Source organism: Colletotrichum lupini, chromosome 1, assembly GCF_023278565.1.
Source record: "Colletotrichum lupini chromosome 1, complete sequence".
Taxonomy (NCBI): domain Eukaryota; kingdom Fungi; phylum Ascomycota; class Sordariomycetes; order Glomerellales; family Glomerellaceae; genus Colletotrichum; species Colletotrichum lupini.
Window position 1 is genome coordinate 6,731,043 of NC_064672.1, and position 25,870 is coordinate 6,756,912.

General features: G+C 41.0%; 6 protein-coding genes across 6 annotated transcripts; 3 read left to right on the plus strand and 3 right to left on the minus strand.

The window, feature by feature from the left end:
• Positions 1-6,372: 6,372 nt before the first annotated feature.
• Positions 6,373-7,510, minus strand: CLUP02_01930 (uncharacterized protein; the record flags this gene model as incomplete). The annotated part of the gene is made up of 5 exons (XM_049280965.1): positions 6,373-6,457; positions 6,508-6,562; positions 6,616-6,664; positions 6,753-7,407; positions 7,485-7,510. 5 exons carry the CDS (start codon positions 7,508-7,510, stop codon positions 6,373-6,375), a joined length of 870 nt encoding a protein of 289 aa, XP_049136922.1.
• Positions 7,511-7,696: 186 nt separating this feature from the next.
• Positions 7,697-9,308, plus strand: CLUP02_01931 (uncharacterized protein; the record flags this gene model as incomplete). The annotated part of the gene is made up of 9 exons (XM_049280966.1): positions 7,697-7,716; positions 7,784-7,823; positions 7,869-7,887; positions 7,950-7,972; positions 8,021-8,087; positions 8,116-8,188; positions 8,248-9,065; positions 9,139-9,184; positions 9,263-9,308. The coding sequence occupies 9 exons, from the start codon at positions 7,697-7,699 to the stop codon at positions 9,306-9,308; spliced, it is 1,152 nt and encodes a 383-aa protein (XP_049136923.1).
• Positions 9,309-12,461: 3,153 nt separating this feature from the next.
• Positions 12,462-12,773, minus strand: CLUP02_01932 (uncharacterized protein; the record flags this gene model as incomplete). The annotated part of the gene is made up of 1 exon (XM_049280967.1): positions 12,462-12,773. The coding sequence occupies one exon, from the start codon at positions 12,771-12,773 to the stop codon at positions 12,462-12,464; it is 312 nt and encodes a 103-aa protein (XP_049136924.1).
• A 5,725-nt stretch (positions 12,774-18,498) lies between these two features.
• CLUP02_01933 (CFEM domain-containing protein) lies at positions 18,499-20,539 on the plus strand (the record flags this gene model as incomplete). Its single annotated transcript, XM_049280968.1, has 12 exons — positions 18,499-18,591; positions 18,648-18,783; positions 18,845-19,029; positions 19,091-19,127; positions 19,193-19,260; positions 19,325-19,707; positions 19,774-19,844; positions 19,920-20,122; positions 20,165-20,221; positions 20,307-20,332; positions 20,392-20,449; positions 20,525-20,539. 12 exons carry the CDS (start codon positions 18,499-18,501, stop codon positions 20,537-20,539), a joined length of 1,332 nt encoding a protein of 443 aa, XP_049136925.1.
• A 195-nt stretch (positions 20,540-20,734) lies between these two features.
• Positions 20,735-22,291, minus strand: CLUP02_01934 (uncharacterized protein; the record flags this gene model as incomplete). The annotated part of the gene is made up of 1 exon (XM_049280969.1): positions 20,735-22,291. The coding sequence occupies one exon, from the start codon at positions 22,289-22,291 to the stop codon at positions 20,735-20,737; it is 1,557 nt and encodes a 518-aa protein (XP_049136926.1).
• Positions 22,292-23,632: 1,341 nt separating this feature from the next.
• CLUP02_01935 (uncharacterized protein) lies at positions 23,633-25,476 on the plus strand (the record flags this gene model as incomplete). The annotated part of the gene is made up of 4 exons (XM_049280970.1): positions 23,633-23,771; positions 23,836-24,930; positions 24,990-25,341; positions 25,404-25,476. 4 exons carry the CDS (start codon positions 23,633-23,635, stop codon positions 25,474-25,476), a joined length of 1,659 nt encoding a protein of 552 aa, XP_049136927.1.
• Positions 25,477-25,870: the final 394 nt, after the last annotated feature.

Genomic DNA, 25,870 nt, shown 5'->3' on the forward strand with positions numbered 1-25,870 from the left:
CTTTCAGCATTGAGACAACGTTCCGTGAGAGCTTACCACAGGACACTATCGCAGCTAGACGATTTCTCCACATCTATATCTTTCCATGTTATATTTCCTTACGTTGATTTCAATACGTTGGTATAGGATTAAATTGAAAACAACGTATCGCTTGTTAGACCAGATAAGATATCTGGTATAATGACAGGAGAGATCTACCGGCCTGCGCAAGATAACACCCACGCTTTGTCCGTACTCGCTATTGAAGCTTGATACAACGAGGACAAGGAAAGGGACTCGATATGAAAAGAAGTTACAGTGCGCATGACCACTTCGCGCTGCTTAGGTTCACAAGTAACTTGGAGGAGACATACGCCCTTCTGTCAAGTGCTCAAGCCGAGCAAACGGTGGGGAAGGGGTCGGCAAGGCGCACCTTCTAGATGATCCGATGCCAGGAAGACCTTCATGTCCACTTGGAGCATAGCATCCCCCCGCCGTTCCCATTGGATGATCTGACAGTAATTCGCCTTTCCAGGAGAGCGGCTTTACGTTTAAAGTCATCACTAGGCAAATGGCTGCATTGACTGGCACGCTTGCTGCTATCCCGAGCCCATACCTTACGATAGGATGCCCGGATACATACCCTTGTGCGACGCTTTCCCAGGCACATAGCCTTCGAGGGCAAGTCGATCGTCGGTCGGGCATCCAGCGGATGAGATTAGGCCAAGCCATCCGAGGAAAACCAATAGTAGGTACGCTGCATTAGCAGAGGGGCTTAAGATACGTACGGTGGAAGCGGCATTGAGGCATTGGTAGGTTGAGTTAATACTAAACGAAGTTAGTTTAAGCGAACTATAATATGCCCCTACGCGAGACTAAATAGTAATAATAAATATAATCGGGTACCTTCTTTTTTTTATATAAGTAATAGAGGTTAGTATTATTATAATTATATAAGTAGTAATATATAGTATAGTCCTTATAGCTAAACTTAGCTAAAAAGAGCTAATAAAACTAGCGTTATATAAGTAACTTTAACTTAGGGCTCGCCGTATTATTAATAAATAAGGCGAGGGCCCTATAAAGGTCTAATTAATAATCCTCTTATTAGCCCCGGAATATAATTAGCTATTTCTCTTAAGTACGACGCTTAATATAAGTAGTAATTAAGGGGCGTATAAGTAAGTTAAGGGGACTTATAATAGTACTCTTTTTAGCTAACTAGTCTACTATTTTATTCTTTATAATATCCTTATAACTAGGTATTTAATAAGAAGTAACGGGGACCTTAGCGTTCTTAATAAGCTCTTTAAACTCGAGAATAGCTTATTAAAAAAATAAGGGGGGGTACTATTTAAGTACTTAATAGCGGCCTAGTTATTTAAATAGACCGTAATAGTTATAATAGACTTATTTCTAAGCCTTAGCGCTATATAAAGACTTATAGTAGCCCCTTTTATTTTAATATTAAAAACCTCGGCTTAGGGGAGGCAGTAGTACCCAAGATAAATTAGTTACGGTCCTTAATAAATAATATACTTAAAGCCCATAGCCTTTAGAATTATTTATAACTTATTTATATAAGCTATAATATATATAATAAAAAGAGATTCGTATTATTTATAATAGCTTTATATCTCTTTTATCTTAATTACTTCTTAAGTACTACTAAAGTTACTTATAATTAAGAAGTCGTAGGGTAATAAAGCTAGTTACGGGGGACGTTTAACTTAACTAGCTATTTAAATAAGCGTAGTTAAGTAAGAGGGGTTCCCGTAATTATATAGTAGCCTATAATTATAAATCCTCTAGGCTAGGGAATAAGAATAGTCTAATATAAAAAGCTTAACGGCATAGCGGTTTCTAAAAGAGTTTAAAAAAAGCTCTATTAATAATATGCTCGCTTTACGTAGTAGCGCCGTAACTAGTATAATCCGCTATATTAAAAAAGAGCCCTTTAAAGCGATATTAATAAGGGTCTAAAGGGTTTTAATAACTAACTTTAGCCCGTATTAGACTTCCGGTCGGGCGCGTATTTCGGAGTTAACCCTAATTTTAAAAATAGGTCGGGTCGGGCCGGGGTATTATAACTTAGCGCTATATAAGGCCTTAGGAATAATAATAATATAGATCACCTTATATATAGTAGCTAGGGGCGTATTATTAAAGACTTTATTAAAGCCTTTAATATAGCTAGTTATAAACCTAGCCTTATTTTAGTAGTTAGTAATATAGCTATAGAAAAGTAGCTTTTTATTAAAAATAATACCTAGCTATTTTATAATACCCTTCTTATAAGGTCTAATTTCCTTATTATCGTAATAAATAGGGGGGAGGGCAATATCTCTAGCCCTTAGTAAGGTTCGCTTTATAAAATAAAGGACTTCGGTCTTTTTAAAATTAAACCGAATAGTATTATCCCTACCCTAAATAATAATATCGTTTAGAATTTACTATACCCGGGAAGTAGCCTTAGTAAGGTCCCTCTTAATACTTAGTATCGTATAGTTATTAATATAGCTAAATTTAAAAGACTCCGGGCTAATTTAATAAATTTACTTAGTATATAATAAAAAGAGGATAAGTAAGATTAATAACCCCTATAGTAAACTATAAAAAAGAGGGAATATAAGAGTTTAGTATTTTTTATAGCGGACCGAAGCTTAGTATAACTAGTTAAAGTACTATACTTAGGTAATAATATTCTTAAGCTAACCCTATACCCAGAGCCGATTATATAACCGGTTATATAATACTAAGTTAAAGGCTCTTTTAATATTTATTATAATAATAATAATAACTAGCTTCTTATTAAAAGTAGCTTATATATCGTAAGCTATTATTCTAATTATATCCGTAGCTAATTATTTAGGTAGTACCCCGGCTATTTATAAGTTAAGTATACCTTAGGTAATAATAATATAAAACATCCTCTTAGCTATAAGGCGCTCTAGCCCCTTCCCTAGGGTTACTAAGAGTAAAATTAAGTACTAACCCTTATAAGTACGCATATCCTAGTTAGGCTTCGGTATTATTACTACCTTAGTATCTCGCTAGGCCTTAAGGTAATATCTAAGTACGAAATAGGCTTAGTAAAAATAACGGACGTAGTTATTAATATATAGCTAGTAGGCCCGTAGTATTAAAATTATAATATTATTTATACTAGGGGTAGTATTTCCCGCGCTAAGTACTATATCATCTATTTTATATTAGTAAATAGTAAAATCTTAAGGTAATAGTTATTAAGGGCATATTATAAGGTCGAGATATACATTATCTTCTATAGTCGCACGCTCTAAGAGCTTTTTCTAAAAGAGTATTGCCTTTTTAGTAAGTTTAATAACTATATTCTTATTATCTTATAGAGGAGGGGATTAGACCTAAGGCCTAGGCTAGTTCTAACTTATAATTCGGTATATATCTAAATCCTTTTTAATAAAAGAGACTATTCTAGCTTATATAGCGGCCTTAGCCCTCTATATAGTACTATTATATTATTAATTAGCTATAGCTATAGTAGGAAATTAGGGGTTAGCTATATATACTACTTTAAAGCGTTTATTAGCTTTAATATATAATTCGTCCCACTACTTCGTTCCCCTACTCCCTATATAGTACGGGGTAAAAAAAGAAGTATAAGTATACTAAAATACGTCGTTAAGGCTCTCCGCAGCTAAATCGAGGTCTTATATAATATTATATATAGTATATAATACCTAGGTTAGCTCCTTAACCCTCTCTACGAACTATAATATATTCTCTAGTTTAATCCTCTAGTTTTTCTTTTTTAATTAATACGTATTACCTAAACTAATAAAAAGGGGGATAGTTATAATAAGGGTATTATAGTCCGATTTAATATATATATAGCTAGTAATTTAAGTCCGGGCTAGGGGGACGTTAAAAATAGTTAAGTTAAGCACGTTACCTACTTTATAAATAAGGACCCCTACGGGGTTTAGTATAATAAGGTAGTAGCCGTCTATTTAGTTAATAAAGTAGTTCCTAAGGGTATATAAGGGGGTCCCTAGCTATTAGTTAATATAATAAGAGTTTAAATCCCCTATAATAAGTAGTTTTTACGGGGGGGTCTAGTAGTTAAGTACTATTAATATATATTTCTTATTAAGGGCGTAGTAAACGTTAAGGATATAATACCCTAAAATACGTACTCTAAGTAAGTCCTAGTAAGGGAGCTTTATAATATTAAACGCTACTAAGTACGAGAGGGTTTAAGAAACGTATATAAGGACCCGGGGTCTATTAATAGTCATAGCCTAGCTCTAAACTAGCGAGTATAGGGCAAAGCTAGGGTAAGATTTAATAATATTTTATAGTTTACCCGTACTATACTATAGCTCTTATAATAATAAAATATCTACCTATTTAAATTTAGTAATAATAAGGGCGTAGTTATACTTATAGCCGTTTTTTTATACATTAGCTTATAATATTTTAATTTTAATACGTATTAAATACGCTAGTTATAAGTAGTTATAAAGCGCTTATGCAAAGCGCTCTTATATTTACTCTTACTCTTTTTCTTTAGGGTAGGCTCTTCGTATTCTAAGCTATTTTTAGGGGGGAGTTTAGAGCCCTATTTTTTAAAAAGAGGGTAGTTACCGCTTTTTAAAATAGAATTTATGATACTATTTAACTTTATAATAATTAAATAAGTTTATTTTTATTTACTTAAGTAGTTTTTAATATTATATATAGCTATATTAATAACTATAGATTTCTAAATAATATTTTTAATAAGTCTCTCTATTTTAATACTTATAATCTTATCTTAGAGCTAGGTACTTAGGGACTTTATAAGGTCTAACTTAGGGGCAGGGCTTAAGGAGAGGTCGAGCTTCGTAACTTATATATAAAGTTCTCTACTTACTTTATATAAGAGTTTCTTTTATTAAGAGGTTTAATAAATAATAGTACTATTTTTCTTTTAGGGGTATATAAAGTAATTCGTATAATTATTTATATATAACCCCTAGTAGTTTACGTATTAAAGGACGATTATAATATAATTACCGTTATATTTTAGCTTTTTATAATAATAATAGCGTTAAGTTTTAGTATAGTCCTTAGAGCTATACTAATTTAAATAGACCTAGTACTACTTAAAAAGGGGTTAGTAAGTAAATAGCTAGGCTACTACCGATTTAAAAATACTAAAAAGCCTTTTTACTAGTCTTAAGAAGGATATAATATAAGTTATATAAGGGCCGTTCGTTAGGCTAGAGGTTTAATAATAAAAGGGGGTTATCCTTACTACTACTCTAACCTCGTCCTAGACGTATATATTAAAGTTAAGGGGTTACTTATTAAGGCCGGGGATTCGAGTCTTAATATCTTTAATAATATAAATAAACTAAATCTCAGATCTTTTAATAATAATTATATTAAAGAGTTTAAGTAGCTAAGTATAATAACTAAGTATAGCTTATTATATTTTTAAAGTCTTTAGGGTAAATACGTAACTAGTTAGAACCTTAGTTACTAGGCTAATATTTTTATCTTTAAGTAAATAGTTTTTAATAACTTCTTTATAAATAAACCGTACTTCTACTTAATAATAGGGATTCTTAAGGTTAAAGTAAATAAAAATAAAAATATTAGGGGAGGGAAGTATATTTTTAGCTCCTTTTTATAAGTCGCTCGTTATACTTAAAGCTTAAGCTATAAACCCCTAAGGCTAGTAATTAATAAGACGCTAAGTATAATAACTAGAGCTCTAAGAAAGTACTTTAATAAAAAAGAGGCCCGTTATAATTTTATAGTCCGGCTTATATTAAGAGGTTTTAATAAGTAATAGCTAAGGTTTTTTAAAAAGGGCCTTGAGCTTAGTAATATAATAGCTTATAGTAATAGTATATTTAGAGTTTTTTAGTAACTAAAAGGACTCCTAAATAGCTACGAGGGTAATATCCTTTATAAAATAGAGGCTAAAGAGACGGGTCCTAATTTTATTAATAGTTATAGTTTTATTAAAACGCGCTCTATAATTAGGGGGGGGTTAGGTTATTATTATTAATTTAAGCTAAGTTATAGTAATAAACGCGTTTAGCCTAGGTTTTATAATTAGAACCTTTATAATTTTAGGGGTTATAAATATTACTTTAATAGAATCCGGAATGTAGCGTCTTTTAGTTAGGGACCGAAGTAGTGTAGACTAAATAATCGTAATAAAGCCTAAGAGGGTATTAAAAGTATTTAAAAAGGGTAATAGTTATAGTAGCATATAGCGGCCGTTACCTAAGCTAGTCATAGTTAGTATAAGAAAAAGGGGGTTAGAATAGGCCTTATTAAGGAGGTTAATATAGTAGAGTAGCCCGTACTAACAGTGCGTACTAAGAAAAAGTATATAGGAGGGAGGTTTTGTCGTCATCAGGGTTCGGACAGGTGAAGTACATCGGCTCGACCTCGCATCCTTTGAAATTCACAATTTTTCGCTGGAATGATTCGAGAAGTTCTGATCGTAGTCGAGGTGGTAAAGCGCGCTTAGTAGTCTTCTCCACGTACGACTTCATGAACTTATTCACCTCCTGCTCCCACCATTGAGTACCGCCAAAGGTCGCTTCGGAATACGTGTCAGATATGTTGAGAAACAAGCTAGGCAACAGGACATACCAAAGGTTTGACCCATTCGGTGGTAGCTGAGTTTACCGTCGGTGCTCTTCTGTGCACTGAACATGCACCCGTTCTAAAGATGGTCGTTCGCCTTGTGAACTTGTTTCCGGACATTGGCGATGTGATAGATTACTTACCATCGTGTGACCCCCGAATTCCAAAAAGACGACAAGAACTGGGATCTGTGGTGACACAAAGATCTCATCGACGAGCCGTTCAGTCGCGAACAATTTATGGGCCGATGCAAGACTTTCAACGTGAAAGCTGACTTCGAAATTCGGTTTGATCCAAGTCGAATTGGGGAGGATGTTCTTTCTCAAAAGATTCTCATACTCGGTTCGTTCTCCTAGTCTCCAATGAGCAGGGTATGACAGCCCGATCTCTTCGATGTAGAAGTAGGTGCGCGAGTCAGAGTCGTTGTTGCCATTGCAAAAGCTCTCAACTCGCTCAATCACTGTTCTAGTGATATCATTCATGCCCTGTTTGACAAGGTACCAAGTTTCTTCCGCTTGCGAGCCCTGAAACAAGGCATCAGTAGCATCATCTCCGGTCTTTGGAGATGTGGAGAAGAAGGGCTTTGACGGCACCGGTTCCCTATCCTGGTCGATGTCTTCGCCCGTATAGACCCTTCCAATGCCATCGAGATAGATTGCCGAACTGAAAGAGCCTTTTTGATAGCGTTGATCATGCCCAGGCAAAGCATCTTCAGTGAAAATGAGATACTTCTGACGAGTGTCTCGGGTTAGAATACTGCCACGAATGGCGCTGCTTCCCCAGTCCAGTGCCAAGATACTGGGCGCGTAAGCTGAGGTCAGTCCATGTTTAATGATAAAGGTGAGACTTTCCAACTTTTAGCACAGAACACTTACGCAGTCTGTCGTTCGTGCTCAATCATGTCTAAATGTTGGCAAGATGTTAATAAACGCAGAAACAAAAAAAAGTGCAAGGGGCGCCTTCTGCTGTCATGTGAATCAGAATGCCAGGGGGAAAATGAGGACGAATGATCAACGTTTTAATACTCCGTAGTCGTTGCATCTCCCGAAGTTTAACCCTGATATTGATTCGTCTCCGCCCCGGATTGATGTACTTGAAAGATACCGGGTACGATAGGTAACCCCATTGAAGCACAGAGACCGCCCTAGACTAACGCGGTGCCTAATGCATGTAGTTCTCATAACATTACATTATTTTGGGGGGAGACGTTGGATGTCAGTCGAAGGAAATCTAGCCCACTAGCAGCTGCAGTCACATAGAAAAACCAGGAATACACCGGTGTGTAATTATATGTACAATGCCCGTTGTCTGAAAATGATCCATGATGTGGGTCCATGTAGGCAATAACTACAATGGGGGTGGTGTAGACATCAACTTACCGGATTTTGCAACACAATCATGAACTAAGCAGGGAAAGCTTGCGCTGTCACCGCCCGCCCCCTTTTCCCTACATATGAAGCCTCAAGGATTGTCTATCGGTGAGCAATGATACAAGATCTGCAATAGGCTGTGCCCATTCTTGGCACAATCACTGCTGCGGTGCGGGCGCTAGACAATCAAGCTCGAGGAAGCTATTCGAGTATGAGTGAAAGAGGGACCGTACTAAAGTATATCGCTTCTGACATAGTGTGCATTTAGGCGGATGCCTTTGATTTCATGGTATGGATGTAAAGGAATCAGGAACTCTGTCTCAAGCTGGCCGTGTTCCTTCAAATTCAGCAATGGATTGAAAAAGGTCGCTCCTTCCGCCCTGCAGCGCATCGGCTTTGCCCCTTCTTATCTGCAGTCACCAGCTCAGGAGAAGTGCACTATGAGCCTTTCAGAAGATTCGACAAGCAGTCTCTCCGAGGAATCGGCAACAGCAATTCGTCTATACATTAAACAGCTTGAAGATGACCTCCACCAGCAGATCACTACTGAGGTTAAACGTGTTCTAGAGTCATATGAGATTTTTAGGAGCCATTGCCAGCAGAGCCTTCTTGCGGGTCTTCCTCCCAAGTACCGGCCGGAAGAGAGACCAGAAGTTGTTGCCAGGATCAAAGCACAATTCCCGTGTCACATCAACAACTTCTTCTACGACAACATCGCTGGAATGTCCTGCTCTGCCTTCCAATACGCGGGGACGAAGCCGACTCCTTTCACGATGCCACGGGACCTCATTTCCATGCGCCGGCCGCCTCATTCGAATCGCACTGTCATTCGGCGGAAAACGGTTGAGGGTCCTCGATTTGTGACCGTGAATGCGGTAGAAAGAGCTTACTTGGACAGTTTTGTCTTCTCCTATACGCTTGATGGTTCAAAGGCACATTGGATTCTGCTTTGTCCAAAGCAGGATTGCCAGAGTCGCAACTTCTCTCGAGATCCGATCGCTAGCGGAGATGCGATAGCACACTTCAAGCAGTGTGAGATCTCGGCTGTCGAAGAAACTACCATTATCAGGAGACATGGGATGCAAGGTGAGCCAATGTCTGTCCTATTTCTCTTCATTATACAGTGAGTGAGTGGCTGACCTGTTTATTTCTCTCAAAGTTGTGCCGCACAGACTCAAAGCTCGAGACCAGCCTATCAGCGCTCGGTAGGTAGCAAAGCACAACAAGAACATAAAAGCAGGCAATCACCGGTTAACAAAATGTTCTCGGAAAGCTAACAACAGGGCGAGTTCAGACTCCATGGAAGACTTAGACACAGACTCTGACTGAGGGTGTCTTTATGGCTGGCTTTAATGGCTTAGACTGTAATGAACTATGGATGAATGCTGTTGGTATCCCTATTATAGGGTAGTTAGTTCGAACCGTAGTTGACGAAGAGATTAATTAAACTATATGAATATCTGCGTAAGTGTAAAAAGGAGGTTCTAACCGTAGGTTAGGCTAGCTACGATAATCGTAAATAGGGCCCCTAATTAGCCCCTATATAGTCGGCTATATACCGCGGTCGAATTAGATTTCTAATCCGATACTAACTTTCTTTTTCTTTTATTAATTTAACCGCTATAGTTAGAGGTATAATTCGACCTCGGGCCCGTTTATTAAGTCGTCTCCTTTTCCCCCTTTTCTCTATTCTTTTTATATAACCTATCCCTCTATTCGTATAATAACTTTTCTACTACTTATAAATTACTCTAATCCCTTATTTAGTACTACTTTCGTAAAAGCGTTTACGAAGTTATCTTTATTATTAATCTAACGGATCTCGAGTATCTCGCGCCTTTCGTACGATTACCTAAGGGCTATAATATTGATTATAAGCCTCTTTTCTTTCGTCGTTCCTAATTTAACGAGGCATTTGTATAACGAGTAGGAATCGATATAAATAACTATTAAAATAAGTAGAAAGCTAATTCGATCGGTAATCTTCTTTAGCGTTATTAAAATCGTATAAAAAAGGTTAACGCCGTTAACTATACCGTAAACCTCCGACGCTAATACACTTCTTATTACCCACTTACTTTTAGTTAACGAGTAGTAGATTATATTACCGTATATAGTAAATTCGCTCTCGCCCATACTCTCGTTAGCTAGGATAATAATATACCCTAATTACGAAGTAAGGTCGTTATTATTCGTAAATAACCTATTAATAAAAACGTAGAGCTTACTAGTTATAAGGTCGATCGGGTAGTAAACGAGACCTCGATCGAGATTCGTTTATTACTACTTAAGCCGCTTATTAAGTACCTCGACGTCTCGTTTAGTTAAATCTATAGCCTACGCTACCCTAGCGCAGTTAAAAGTTACCTCGGGCTAATAAATACTCGTAATATATACCCCTTACATAAGCTTAGCCTTATATTACTTTTTAATATCGGTTACGTTTAGGTTAACGAGGTTAATCTTCTTACCCTACCCCTTTTATTAAAAAACGACGGCTTCCCCTTCGATTATAAAAATCCCGCTATTAAATACTAAGGGGGTATTTATTATAAGGACCTCTTTTAGCTTCGCTACGAAGCCCGCTTTCTAAAGCTCCTTATCCTCCTTTTTTATAAAATTAATATCGGATAGGCCTAATATATTGTCGGTCTATATTCTAATAATCCCAAATTAGTTACCTTCGTACTCCGCGACTAGTAAGTACGGGTTATATATAGAAGTAACTATTAATAGTTAATTAATATAAAAATCGTAGTAAGTAGCCTACTAATAAGTACCCGATTCTACGAGCCTATATAGTAGCTTAAGTACTTTAATAATAGTGCTTTTTAGGTACTTACTAGCCATTTCCTTCGGTAAATAGGCTAGGATTTTCCTTATAAGCCCTGTAGCCGATTAGGTATATACCTAGGTAATATCACGGCTCTAAATCTCGTATCCCTTCTTCCGTAGCGATACTATTAGTACTATTATTAATCGTTAGCTATAGCGCTATATAGTGGGCGATTATATAAGTAGCGTCGCCTTTTCGACGTCGCTATACCCCTAAATTACGTATCTAGACTTCTCGTACGGTTAGGGTATTCTTTTTCCTTTAATTTTACGAACTATTCGTAATTTAAATATATAGAGGTTTATATACTTTTCTAAATCGTAGAGGATAAATTAATAAACCCCTCGATCGCACAGAGTATCTACTTCGATAAGATCTAATCCCTTATACGGCTTTTTAATAGTTATAATTACGCCTTCTTTGCGTAGTTTAACTACTAGCTCGAAATCGGCTTTCTCTTTTACTATATAAAAGGTATTAATTACCTCGTCGCTAGTAATAAATTACCGCGTTAGTACTTACCGTCGTAGTCTCCCGTAATATATTAGTACCCTTTTAACAATTTCCTTTTCCTCGTCGTTTATTAATACTACTACGACGATTTCGTTAAAAATAATTTCTTATACCTCTACCGCGGGTTATATAGCTTCCCCTAGCTCTTTTTCTTCTTATAAGCTAGAAATTACCTCGATAGGATCTATATAATATAGTCTAACTACCGTAATTAATACGTCGAGTAGCTAGTCGCGATCTCTCGTAACTACGTAAGAACGCTCGTCGATAAAAATCAATTTATATAGCCTAGCCTATTATTAAGTAATTTTGCGCTATACTTATATATCCGAATTTAGGGGTATATTTAAATTAACCCCTATATCGGGCCTATTGCGCGTAGTAATTATCTTATTAACTTACTTTTTGACGCTTACCTCGCGCAGTGCCTATATTACTTTTTTAACTATTTAAGCTCGCTAGTTTATGTCTAATAACGGTAGCGAGGCTAAGGTCGTTCTTAAATATACTCTAAATACTAAAAGCGTTAGTATAAGCCCGTTAGGCTCTATAATATCGTTATAGTATTTAAGTACTGTCTAGAGGTATTCGTCGTTATCGGAATCGGGATTTTCCTTTTTAATAATTTTAAACGCTCTTTTTAATTACTAGTGCGCCCTTTCTACCTTTTTAATATTATAGTACGCTTTAACGGGCACGACTTTTAACTATATACCGTAAGCCGTCGCATTTTCCTTAAATTTTACTAACTTAAAACTAATATTAGCGTCGGTTTTAATACCGTCTAGCGGTCCTTAGTATATATTAATCTAGCTTTTTCATAAAGCTACCTATACTATTTTTACTTATAGATCCCGTAAGAATTGCCCTGCTTAGAATAATATAGCCTCGTCGATTATATATAGGACCGGTCGACTGTTTAAGTAGAAGATATCGATAACGATCTCCTAATTAAAGTTAAGCTTATTACGTAATTTAAATTTAAATCTGCGTAGGCTCTGCGCATTTATTTAGTATTAATAGCATACTTTCGTTAACTACTCTAGCGCCCCTATTTTAATATTATTATTACCTAAATACTTTAGGAGGTTATATAACCTCGCGACCGATAGGTAACTAAATCTCTAGTATAATTATCTAAGCTCACTTTCCGTTAGGTAATTAATCGACTTCGTATTATTAATAAGCCTTATAAACGCGTGCCCCCATCGTCGTTCGACTATTTCGAAGTACTTACGGCTAGAGATTCTGTTCCTCATATTATCGAATATAATACCTAATCGATCTATATCTTTTAAATATAAGAGAAATAGGGTATTAACGGGTAGGATATAAAAAGTTATCGTTCCGAAGTACGTCTCTACTTCTACCGTACCTAGGGCGACGATTTCCTTACTTAGGCCAAAGCTAATCCTCGTAATACCCGCTATTAACGTATTAAGCATTACTAGCGCGATTTTCTATAGCGCTTAGAATTACCCTTTTCCTCTTATTAACTATTATAATACCCTAGTATTTAAGATAATCCTATAGAAATTATCTAGGCCGTACCTTTCGTTCGCGTAGAATACTTATATAAGCTTAGTATTTAAGTAATCTAAGTAGTATAAAAAGGACCCCTTTAGCTACCCTTAGAATTACTTAGCACCCTATCTCTTTTCTTTAAATATTAAGAGAGTAGAATTCTACGCTATTAGATTCGTCCTTTCGCCTACCTCTATATCCGTTATCTAAGGGACCTTTTCTTACTATCCGTAAATAAAAGCCTACTTATTAAGGGCTTCTACTACCTTTTATTCGTTTAGCTTCGTATATCCTCCCGAGGCTAACGGGGCGAAAAAAGAGTAGTTAATATCGTCGACTTTATCGTAATCTAATTCGTTAGTATAGGGGGTAAGATCTTCCTTATCTTCCGAATCTCTTATAGGGTGCGGGTACTTTAGGCCGCTAAATTAGCTACTTTCGCTAGGTTCCGTACCCCCGGATCTACCCTTATATATAACGAGGAATTAGTTAAATCGATAAGGGCTAGTTTTGCTATTTACTACCCTCGATTTTTTATATTATTTATACGATTTAGCACGCTCTTCCTTAAAGTAGTTACTTAACTAATATCTATCCTTTTTATAAATAAAATACTACTTCTTCCGTTACCCTACTCGCGAGTTAAATCTCTACCTATTTAATAAATCTAGGATTCCTTACTAGCGATTGCCGTACCTAGCTTCTTTTCCTTTCCTATTATACGTTCGGTTAACCTAATACTATTAATAAGGGCTATTATATACCTAAAAGTAGGTTTAGCGCGGCATTCTTACCTTAATATTAAAACTAGATCTTAGCCTCGAGTAGAGCGTCTCGTAGTCTTCGGGTACTTAGTATAGAGTTATTTTTATTTTTAGAACGCGCTAGATTGCGGTATAGAGATATCTAACTTTCCGCTCGTTAGTCCCCTTATTTAGCTAGGTTTTCGCTAGCTTATTAATTCGATCGATAAGCTCTTTAAGGATTTTTACTCGTAATTTGCCCTCTATTATCCTAGCTATAAATACGAAAGAAATCGCTCATAGCTTAAATAAGAGCTCTAGGTTCTTATTATAGGTCTCGAAGCGGCTTCGGATTACGTTAATTATACTAAGAAAGTCGTTTCGATCGAGATTACGTACCGCTTCGTAATAATAATTAGAGGCTTTGCTTACGAGTACGATATTAACTACCGAATAGTACTAGTATTCCCTAATTCCGACTTTTTTATAGTAATTATAAAATATCGTTAGGGTTTCTTATAAGACCTTATACTTCCCCCCAGAGTATAATTTCTCTTTTAGGAAGATCTTTTTAAGGTCTATAAACTACCTCGTATTTACTACTAGATTTTTAATATCTATATGCGATCCCTACGTTACTACGTACTATTAGTGACTTTAGGTAGTCTACCTCCTTTCTTACTAGCCGATTAGTACCGAATTTCGTATTAGTAGCGGCGACGAGCTATAGATCGAAATAGGCAGAATTGTTAATTATCGTACTTCTAGTACTATATTTTGCTTCTATATATCCTTTTATAACAATAAATTGCCGTTAGTAATTATAGGAAGGAAATCTAGGTCGTTTACCCTTTTTCTAAATTCGTTAAAGCAATTATACGCCCTATCGACTTATACCTAGGTCTATATTACGAATTCCTCTTCCGTAATCGTTACTACTAGGATTTCGTAAGGTTCTTATAATTATAATTACGCTAGTAATACCCCTTACCTATAAAGGAATTTATTAACCGCTTTTATAATTCCTAGGCTTGCGCTTACGAACTATTCGTTTAGCTAATAGCTAAGGTCGTCTACGATCTCGTAAAATAGGGGTTGCCCCTATAGCCCCTTTTTTTTATAAACCTTAGTTAAATAGATTAATATTACGTTAATTTGCTCGCCGTTAGGCTAATCTACGATTCTATATATCCACGTCCCCTAATAGTCCGGGTTAATATTTACCTACTTATAAAGGATTAGGATTCTATCTAGGATTAGGTTTCGTCCTCTTCTTTTTTACCCTAACTTACTAAGGGTCGTGCTCTAGCTTATACTTATATTAGCGGTTACTAGCGTATTTAATCTTAACGGGGATATATTTAATCCGCGCGCCGGTCGTAGTAAATCCGTACTTTCGCTACCTAACGAATTTATTAAGGTCTAAGAGATTCCCGCTTCCTCTCGCCGTCTCGCTACTACTCTCGTTTTTATTATTTTTAATAATTACTACTACCCTTCTAAATCGCTAGCTATTATACTTACTAAGATCCTCCTTTTTATTTAGTATAAAAAGGTAGGTTTTAGTAGTTCCTTTTAATAATAATAGCGGCAGACGTTTATATTACCGTAATAAGATATAGTAATTAGTCTCGGGATCTTTACCGGTTACCGATTTCTTAAAATTATTAATTTTATACCGTAAGCTAGTATAAAAAGAAGCCCTTTAGCGGCCCTCTAGAGGATTCTTTTCTTTTCCCTTAAATCCTCGTCTTTTTAGCCTTTTCTTAAGCTAATAGTAACTCTAGCGGGAGGTTATAAGACTACTTTAAAGTAGCCGCCTTTTTCCTAGGTTAATCTCCGAGATCCGTAATACTCTTAACTCGATATTATTAAGACCTCTAAATCCCCTCCTCCCTCGTTAAACCGTCCCCTATACTATATTCCTAAGTAATACCCAGGGGGTAGTTAAGGGAGCTATAAGGAGGTCGTCTAGATCGCGGGCTTAAGGGCGTACTTATAAGATCCCCGTAATAATAGACTTTTCCATATACTATAAATCTCTTAGCTTAATAACTCCTATAGGGTTACCTTCGTTACTAAGTAAGAATGTTTACGTTTAGAGATCCCCTTCTTCGATCGCGTAGTGCTCTTTTATACCGTATTATTAAGCCCGTTCGTTGCGCTAGTTAATTAGGTAAGTAGTCGTTATATAGGGAATTCCTTCTACCGATTTAACTAGTTAATTTTTAATCGCGGGCCGGCTATAGAAAAGTTATTTAATAAAAAGGCTACTTAAAGCGACGGCGAAAAACTAGTTACTTAAGCGGTTCCGTTAATTAACATAGTTTAATGTAATAAACGTCGACCTCTCGTAAGTAGTAAAGGGCTACGATTACTCGATTCTATGCGGCATTCGAGAATCGCCCCCTTTTTTATCTACTTCCGTAAGGTTAATTAGTACGAATCTCCTATCCTATACGGTATTAAGAGGTCGTCTCTTCTACGTAGTAAGATACCTTACTAATCTACGATAGTAGAATTTAATTACTAATTAGTGTTAGTATCCCTATTATAGGGTAGTTAGTTCGAACCGTCGTTAACGAAGAGATTAATTAAACTATATAAATATTTACGTAGGTATAAAAAGGAGGTTCTAACCGTAGGTTAGGCTAGCTGCGATAATCGTAAATAGGGCCCCTAATTAGCCCCTGCGCAGTTGGCTATATGCCGCGGTCGAATTGGACTTCCAATCCGATAGTTATTTACGAATAATAACGACCTTACTTCGTAATTAGAGTATATTATTATCCTAGTTAACGAGAGTATAGGCGAGAGCGAATTTACTATATATAGTAATATAATCCACTACTCGTTAATTAAAAGTAAGTCAGTAATAAGAAGTATATTAGTATTAGAGGTTTATAGTATAGTTAATAGCGTTAACCTCTCCTATGCGATTTTAATAACGCTAAAGAAGATTACCGATCGAATTAGCTTTTTACTTATTCTAACGGTTATTTATATAGATTCCTACTCGCTATACGAATACCTTATTAAATTAAGAACGACGAAGGAAAAAAGGCTTATAATCGATATTATAGTCCTTAAGTAATTATATAAAAGGCGCGAGATACTCGAGATCCGTTAGATTAATAATAAAAATAACCTCGTAGACGCTTTTATAAAAATAGTACTAAATAATAGATTAGAGTAATTTATAAGTAGTAAAAAAGTTATTATATAAATAGAGGGATAGGTTATATAAAAAGAGTAGAGAAAAGGGGGAAAAGGAGACGACTTAGTAAACGGGCCCGAGGTCGAATTATACCTCTAACCGTAGTAGTTAAATTAATAAAAAAAAGAGAAAGTTAGTATCGGATTAGAAGTCTAATTTAACCGCGGTATATAGCCGACTATACAGGGGCTAATTAGGGGCCCTATTTATAATTATTATAGCTAGCCTAACCTATAGTTAGAACCTCCTTTTTATACTTATTACGTAGATATTTATATAGTTCAATTAATCTCTTTGTTAACTACGGTTCGAACTAACTACCCTATAATAGGGATACTAACAAGATTTAGTAATAATCGTCGCGGCCCGCATAGAGCTAGTGGACTAATCCTCCTAGGAGACGAGATTAGCCTCGGCCCGATCTCAAGGGGAAAGCGCCAACGAGGTATTGTGATAGAGTTCCGATCACTTGCTTGCTTGATTACATAGCATCAATGGTCATTGCAATCCAGATAATCTCGTCATGGAGCCATGCGATAGATCGAGAAATGATTCGGCTGGACCGCCTATCCGTGCGTTGAATGATCTAGACTGAAACCGGCTTCGATCTGAAGTCGATGCTGGTATTCTTTCAGGAATTGGTGGACTAGAAATAAAGGATTCTTTGTGGCCATTCAACGCCACTACTATCGAGATTGACGCAAATGGCATCGGAATGTCAGCGGTGCGGAGTCGAGCCACCTCAAAACCAATGAAGGCACTGCCGTGGCGGTTGCGAGGCGAACTTGGCCGCTCATCTAAGCGGGCTGAAGGAATCGTACATACGGGGAGTCCCTCTCGCTTGCCTCCTTCTTCCATTGAGGCAAGGTTCCCCATGGGCCATTTGATGCAAAACCGGAATCAAACCACGCTCTACAAATTCCCAAAGAGTTTTGCTATTGGGGCAGTACTATTTGGCTATTGGGGCAGTAATCCACTTTTTAAACTAATTAGAGCCTGCTATCTAAACTCTAAACTTTTTAGCCCCGCTGTACTTGCGCACGGACTACCCGGCGTATGTGTACTATGATTATATAAGGTAGCTATGGGTACGTACGGTTGCAATTGCCCACGGTCGTAATTGCCTACGGTTGTAATTACTTACGGTTGTAATTTTCTATAGTTGTAATTACTTACTTAGTTGCCTACTTAATTATCTTTTTTAATAAGTAATTGTAGCCGTAGGTAATTGCGACCGTGGGTAATTGCGACCGTGGGTAATTGTGACCGTGGGTAATTGCGACCGTGGGTAATTGCGACCGTACGTGCCCGCAGCTGCCTTATGTAATTGCGACCGTGGGTAATTGCGACTGTACGTGCCCGTAGCTGCTTTACGTAATTACGACCGTGAGTAATTACGACCGTAGGTAATTACGCTAGATGGCCCGTGGGTGGGTATGGCGGGTACGGGTGTGGGGTAATGGTCCGAGCTCTGGAGTTGAAAGCCCTCATTGGTCTAAAAAATGGGTTACTGCCCCAATAGCCAAATAGTACTGCCCCAATAGCAAAACTCTTCCCAAAAGGCAAATCGTGGTTGCCACCAATTAGGAAACCAGCGATTAAGGAGCAGATATCGAGGCGACAAACGACTCTGTCCAGGAAGGAAAAGAGCCGCATATCTTCCTCTTATCTATCACTTTTGCAGTCATGCTTTGGGCACGGCTCGCACCGCCGTTGCTCCTACTCTGCCTCAGTACCCTTACGAAAGCATCCAGCCTGGGCGACATTCCACCATGCGCAGTAAGTACTTTCACACAATGCATTTCTTACCATGAAGTCTTGCTCATAAAAGGCAGGTACCTTGCCTACTGGATGCCATTCCAAAGTCGACATGCACTTCCGGTGATCAAGCATGCCTCTGCCATGATACTTCATACATAAACCTAGTCGAGACATGTGTCAGAGCGGATTGTTCAGTTAAAAATGCCCTGGGTCAGTGAATCGATGTTTCGGTCGGGATACCAAGACGGCATATTGCTAACCACATCTCCAGTCACGAAGAATATCACGCAGACGGAGTGCGGCTTTCCGGTTGAGGACGACTTCGCCGCTGTCAAGATCATGCGCCTGGTTCTGTTCTTCACACTTCCCACTTTCGCCATCATCATCCGCTTAGTTGTGAAGATCGCCCGGATATCACCCTGGGGATTTGATGACACTACCATTCTATTGACATATGTGAGTTACGACCCCTGGATTGGGAAAATATGATGAAGAAAAGTCTAACCCGTGAATCGAGATCATAATGTTTGGCTTCATACCGGTAAATTACGTCGGTAAGAAGATCCCTATGCAATATGAAAAAGAAATTTCGATAAATGGTGTGTTAATTACCTCACAGCTGAACTGAACGGCGCCGGGCGAGATATTTGGAGTCTCACTTTCGACCAAATCGACCTTTACTTCTTGGTAATAACTTTCCCTCCAACGAAAACGCGTATTCAGACGAGAATACAACGCTGACTGGCTCCAGACATTTTATATCGGCCAACTGCTCTATGTGTTCACGCTGACGCTGATCAAATCCTCTATACTATTCATGTACCTCCGAATCTTTCCTGGCGAGAAGTTTCGCCGGGTCTTGTGGACAACACAAGCTGTTACCGTGGGGCTCGGGATGGGATCCGTGTTCCTAGTGGCCTTTCAGTGTCAACCCATCGGGAAAGCTTGGAAACAATGGACCGGGGAGGAGAATGGTCACTGTATACCGGTGCCGCCGCTTGGCGTGGTCCATGGGGTGGTCAACATCGTACTAGACGTGTGGATGCTCATTCTACCGGCATCTCAGGTGCTCTTCCTGAACATGAAGCCTCGAAAGAAATGGGCGGTGATGTTCATGTTCAGTCTCGGCCTATTGTAAGCACTGTCCTTTGCACACCAACTTCATCTCTGACATACGACTAACTACTCTACTACGATCAGCCTTACAATCTCCAGCGGTATACGACTGAGGGCGGTGTTGAGGTACACGACTGCGTCGACCAATCCAACTGGTGAGTAGAGCTTCGAATCATCCAAAAACAAACACTGTTTGGCGTGCTACTCTCAGCGGGACTGACCATCTCTAGTCGATGCAATGCCCGTCGCCGTGTGGTCAGACATAGAGCTCGACGTGGGCGTTTTCACGACCTGCATCCCAAACATTTGGCAATTCGTCCGCCGCTTTATTCTCAAAGACCCTAAGCGAGTGGAGAAGTTGAGCTCGAGGAATGCTCAGAACCAAAATCTCGAGGAGTATTCACAGAAGTCGCCGGCACCAGCGTCGACGGAGGTCGGGGAGGAGGAGCTAAGATGATGCCAAGGCACAGCGTAGGAGGCTCAGCGTGATTCGCGGGTAATTCTTTACGCGGACGTGGGCTTTTTGGAAGACGTTCGTTAATTTGTAAAAAGCAATAATAGATAGATACTTCCAACTGAGGTTTATACAAAAGCTTCGTGTTTTGCGCGTTGTCTAGATGCATCTGATTTGCAGCAAGATCTGGTGAACTGGGGCATGGTCGAAGTTATTTAGTACTAATGTAGCTCATGCAGGACGGACAGCCAGAAGAAGCCGGACCAAATCTTCTTTGCAGTAGACTATAGCATACGGTGGAAGAGGGTACAAGATAGTTGGACGGCGCGTGTTTTTTTAATAAGTATTCGGGGAGCACATCCGACGCTACGGTCATTATAGCCGAACCTCAGCTAAGAGTCGCACAAACCTGGAAATCTCCCGCTCTACAGCCAAAGTAGCTAGAGATCGACGTTAGGGCTAAAATAAAAGTCAAATCTCAGGAGAAAACTCGGAAGCTCGGTCTGTGTATATTTGGATGGTATAGGTAGTGATTGATGGTACCTTAGTAGCATCTTGGGATTCAACATATGTCGAGTCCTTGCCTCAATTCTACAACCTAGATTTGACACTGCCAGATACCTCGACCTCGGCCGCCAAAGGCACGTTGCCGAGAGCTGTCGGGCCTTTGCTTCCTTCCATTAAGACATTATACGGCTCCTCCTGCTTCCCAATCTGTCTCCACTTCCAAAGCTTTGGTGGAATCTGGTCTTGGCCCTTATTTTCCACTGCATCTACGACCCAGTTACCAATGTTGGGAAGATACTTGAACGCGTGCCCACTCCCGCCAGTCGCAACCATAAGTGACTCCTCGGTGTCGGGGACATGGTCAATCACAAAATGATTATCGTAGCTGTCCGTATACCAACACACTCTAGTGAAAGAAATATCGATGCCTTCGGCGCCTAGCTCCGGGAGATTCTCTGCCAAGAATAAGCGCAAAACTTTCAGAGCTTGCTGGGGAATCGTCGTCAGGCGGTCATTAGTCGCATCGTTAGGATCGCTAGGCGCCGATGCACTCGACCACCGTGTTACGGGTACGCTGCGTTCCTTGCCGTCAGCTTGCTTGACGGGGTTTATGTATTTGGTTCCGCGATAGCCGATCTTCAGCCAGCCATTCTCATCCCTAGGGAACCCGTACAGTCCACCTTCAGCGCCGTCCCTCACCTTGTAAGTGAAGGTTGGGAAGTTTTCGGGTGCGAAACGAGTAAACAACGGCGATTCACGGGGTATTTTGAGCAGCACCACCGATCCTGCCGTCGTCTCACACAGACCGTCCATGGCTGGGAGTAAAGAAGGTGTCCAGCCACCACACGCCAAAATAGTAAGCTTCGCATAGTGCTCCTTGCTGTCTCGAGTGTTGATCCCGACAACCTTCGTCCCCTCGTAAATCAACGAGACAAGGGCACCAGCTTGCGAATCTAACACAAACTTGACGCCCTGGCTTCCTGCCTTATGCAGCGCAAAACGACAGGCCTTGTCAGCCACGGCCATGCCTCCCGTCGTGTCGAGAACGCCGGCCGCATTGAGACCTCTTTGCAAACGTCGGAACGGGTCCATTCCGAACGACCATCCTTTTTCAGCAGCGATCTTTTGATGTTTCTCATCAATGGTGATCAGTTGAGTATTTCGATGCCCTGCTGCCTCCATGTTGTCAACGGTGTCCTGCTCGAATTGCGGCAGGGTTGCTGAGTCTGAGAGTGACAGGTTGCCGTTATTGACAAATACGCGGTCGTTGGTGGTTAGGCCGGGTGGGACTGTCTTCCCGCTTGCCAGCTCCTCGTTCCAAGCGGTCCAGCCCTCTAGCGCCTCAATGGTCAACCCTTGGTACTCCGTTTGTGCGCCATAAGCAGATCTGATGATTTTGTTCATGTCTCGATCGTCCATTAGTCTTCTGCCAGCAGCATTAGAGGAGTGATAAAGTTTCTTACCTGCAGAGGCTCCATCGGCGCCTTTAAAATACGAGTACAGACTTTCGTGGTAGGGCTGTTTGTCATAGACGGTGACGTTCTTGTATCCCCGGCGAGACAGGTGCAACGCGGTGCTGAGACCAAAGATGCCGGCCCCGACGATGATGACCGCATCGTCCTTGTTAGGTGAGCGTGCCATGATTTCTGGCTGCGATACTGCATGTACCGCTGAGCAGAGTTCAAGAAAAAATGCAGAAGCTATTCTCGGGAGTTTTGGCCCCAAGACGTTCCAGAAGCTCTGGCCAGGTTTCGGAGAGGAGTCCGAAAGGATTGTTCGTACTTCAGTAGCGTACTGCTAAACTTTGGGCGACGAGGGGTCGACAGGCGAAAGATGGGAACACCAGCTCCCTGGAACGGCGTTGAACGGCCTTTTTCTCTTGGATCGAGCAAACTAGTCGAGTGCCGACAGGTCGTATGGTATGATTATTCGGTAAACGCCGTGGCAACGCTGCTGGCCGGGTCGGAGCTAGAAGAAAGTGCGGGAGCTAAAGTCCCTGCGGCGCCTGGATTGAGGAGCAATAGTGTTAACTAAACGATTCAACAACACGTCGAACTTTGTGAGAGCCTGGTGACTTGTGACTGTGTGAATAAAACCACATTGGCAATGATTGGCGACTTGACAGGGAGCATTCAAATTGATATCAACAACTGCACAGCCAATCCAATTAGATAAGTTCATCCCCCAGTCGCCGTCACTATCAAAGATACATCCTCCCTTAACGGAGCACTCTCGTCCCGGGTGCCCCACGGGCCCTCCACCCACCGCGCGGTCTTGGGTCCGGTCCCGGCAGCTGATAACGTGCTAGTCTGTGTCGCTCTACGACCCCGCTCTCGTCATTTCGCAGTGTGCCGCAGGCATGGACACCCTTGCCCGGATTGTCCCGGATAACGATCCAGGGCTGTGGTTGGCAAGCTACTGCAAGTCCCATCAGAGCCGGTGACTGTCAACCTACCTCAGCCTCATACGGGTTACGCTAAAGGGGGGTTCGAGGAAGAATCCTATCTCAAAGGGATTCTTGGTCATGCGCCGTAGGGACGAATGGACTGGAAACCCCCGTCAGAAGTATCTACCCCGGATCTTGAGCTTGCACAGACGACGACCCTGCCGATTGGGACTCTTTGGTCAGCAAGCGAGGCATGCTCGAGGCAGGGTAGGGTAGGGGTTGAGCCAGACCGGACGTCTCTCTTTCGCATCTTGGCTCTGATAACGTCCAGCTGATGCATAACGAGCCAACAAATATGCAAACAGGTTGACATATAGATACCGATTGGGCAACTCCCTGTCCGATGATATATCGCAGGACCCATCGACAAGACACACGACTCCTTTGGTTCATCTAATTACTCACTTGTCGCCAAAGGTTTCATCTGCTCACTACCTATACAACGCGGTCGAGTTCTCGTGCCAACCATACAGACGGTGCCGATTTGCCGGATCATTACTCGGACTCAAGAAGGACAACGCGTCGTCCTCTGTAAGATGGGTGTCAAGCAAGTCTTCACGGAGTCGACCTTCGCCAAGTACATCACGGCAATCAGGGAGTCGCCTCGAGAACTCATCTCGAACCGAAAGCTCTTGCTCACCGCTGCCCTCTATGCCACGAGTGGCATCCCCATCAGTAAGAAGACTCCGTTCACCATCATTGGCATTTCCAAGATGCACCGGCTGACCGGTCAACGTAGCATGGGATCAAGGCTCCTCCTCAGTGGTGCCGTCCCTTCCCGGTTTCCAGAAGGACTTTGGAATCACATCGGCCACGAACCCTACTCAAGTCTCCAACTTCATCTCTTTCGTCTACATCGGAGCTGGCATCGGCGCCGGCTTGTCATTCTTCCTCAATGATCGCATCGGGAGAATGTGGTCCTATCGCCTCTACATGATCATTTGGATCATCGGACAAATCATCGCGACCGTGTCGATGGGTAACATCGGTGCACTCTACTTTGCTCGCATCATCTCCGGCATGGGTATTGGTGCCCTCACAGTCACTGGACCTGTCAGTATCGTCGAGATTGCCCCTACAGAGATTCGTGGTCTCCTGGCGGTCTGGTTCAGCGTTGCCATGCTGCTTTCCTTGACTGTGTCGGTCTTCATCGTCTACGCCTGCTTCATCCATGTCGCTGTCGGGAGGCTTCAGTATCAGATCGTCTTCTTCTCTCCAACTATCGTTATGGCCATCCTCATCGCGGCAAGCTTCCTGCTCTATGAAAGTCCACGCTGGTTGTTCATTGCCAGACGGGACGATGAGGCGATCCAAAATCTGACGGCTCTCCGAGGGCTGTCGGTCGATCACCCCCGGGTGGCAACCGAGATCGAAGACATCAAGGACCAGATCTCCAAAGAGGAAGAGAAGTTTGGACGCAACCCCGGCTTCGTCGTGCTGGTGAAGGATGCCTTCTTGGTCCCCTCAAACCTGCGTCGTGTGCAACAGGCCGTTCTGTCGTACGCTCTCGCTCAACTTTCCGGAGCAAACAGCGTCACGTCTTACCTCGTCCCCATCCTGAGCATGCTGGGACTAGGTGGTGGCACTGCCCGTAGTTTGTTCCTCAGCGGCATGTACAGCATGGCCAAATTCTTCTTCACTCTGATTGCCAGTTTTTTCTTCATCGATGCCCTTGGTCGCCGTCGCAGTCTGTTCACGGGTATCACTATCCAGATGATTTCTGATCTGTACATTGGTGTCTTCATCAAGTATCGCCAGGAGGGTAATGTTGCACCGGGATCTAGCGAAGCTGCTATCGCCGCAGTTTTCATTCACGGATTCGGATACGCTGTCGGTGAGTAAACCAAAGAGATGTGACAGGTCGAATAAAGCAACATGCTAATACTTGTGCAGGCCTCCTCGTTCTACCTTATGTCTTCGGTGCAGAGCTGTGGCCCAACCATCTCCGCTCCTTCGGCAGCGCCTTCTCACAGTTTTTCCACTGGCTCTTTTTCTTCGGCGTCAACAAGGGTATGACTTCGCTGCTCAGCCAGACTCATAACTGGGGTGCCTTCATCTTCTTTGCGGGATGGTGTTTTCTGTCGTTAATCTACGTCTACTGCGTTGTTCCTGAAACATCTCTCCAGAGCTTGGAGCAACTAGACGAGCTTTTCAAGGGACCATGGTGGAACGTCAGTCGCAGGGCTAAGCAACTGAAGCAACAAGCTCGGGAGCAAGAAGCAATCATCGACGCTCAAGAGTCAGTGTCAGTACCCTCAAGTCGTAAATCTTGAGCGCAAAGCCAGAGGCTAACATGCATATATGTAGAAGCGATCAAAACAGCGAGCCCGAATCTAGCATTGAGAAGAATGGCGCACGTGCGGTCAGCCAAAAGGTCTAATCAGATGCGTTGATACTGCCACGCTTGGAGGAACAATCATACCAGGCGCGAGGAAGCCATCGTCAAATTGCTTCGTTTAGAGGGGTGAAAGCTTTTCATAGTTACTATATCTTACGTTAGTAGGCTTGAATTGATAACTCAATGTTTGAGCCGTGGTCTGTACTCCTAGAAGAAGCCGGGTAGCATTTATGAATCGAGACTGTGTTCGGTTCAACTCGTGTCTTCAACCCGTCGGAAATGTGTGCATTCTCTAGGGCAGTGCGGTCTGCATGATTGCAGTCAGCTTGCTCGTGTATTATTCCTCTAAGTTAGGACCTTGTGCATGCCAGTGTAGACAGGAAGAAAGATGAATCAGTCTTATTGAGATTGCTGGTCAGGAGACAATGTACTATAG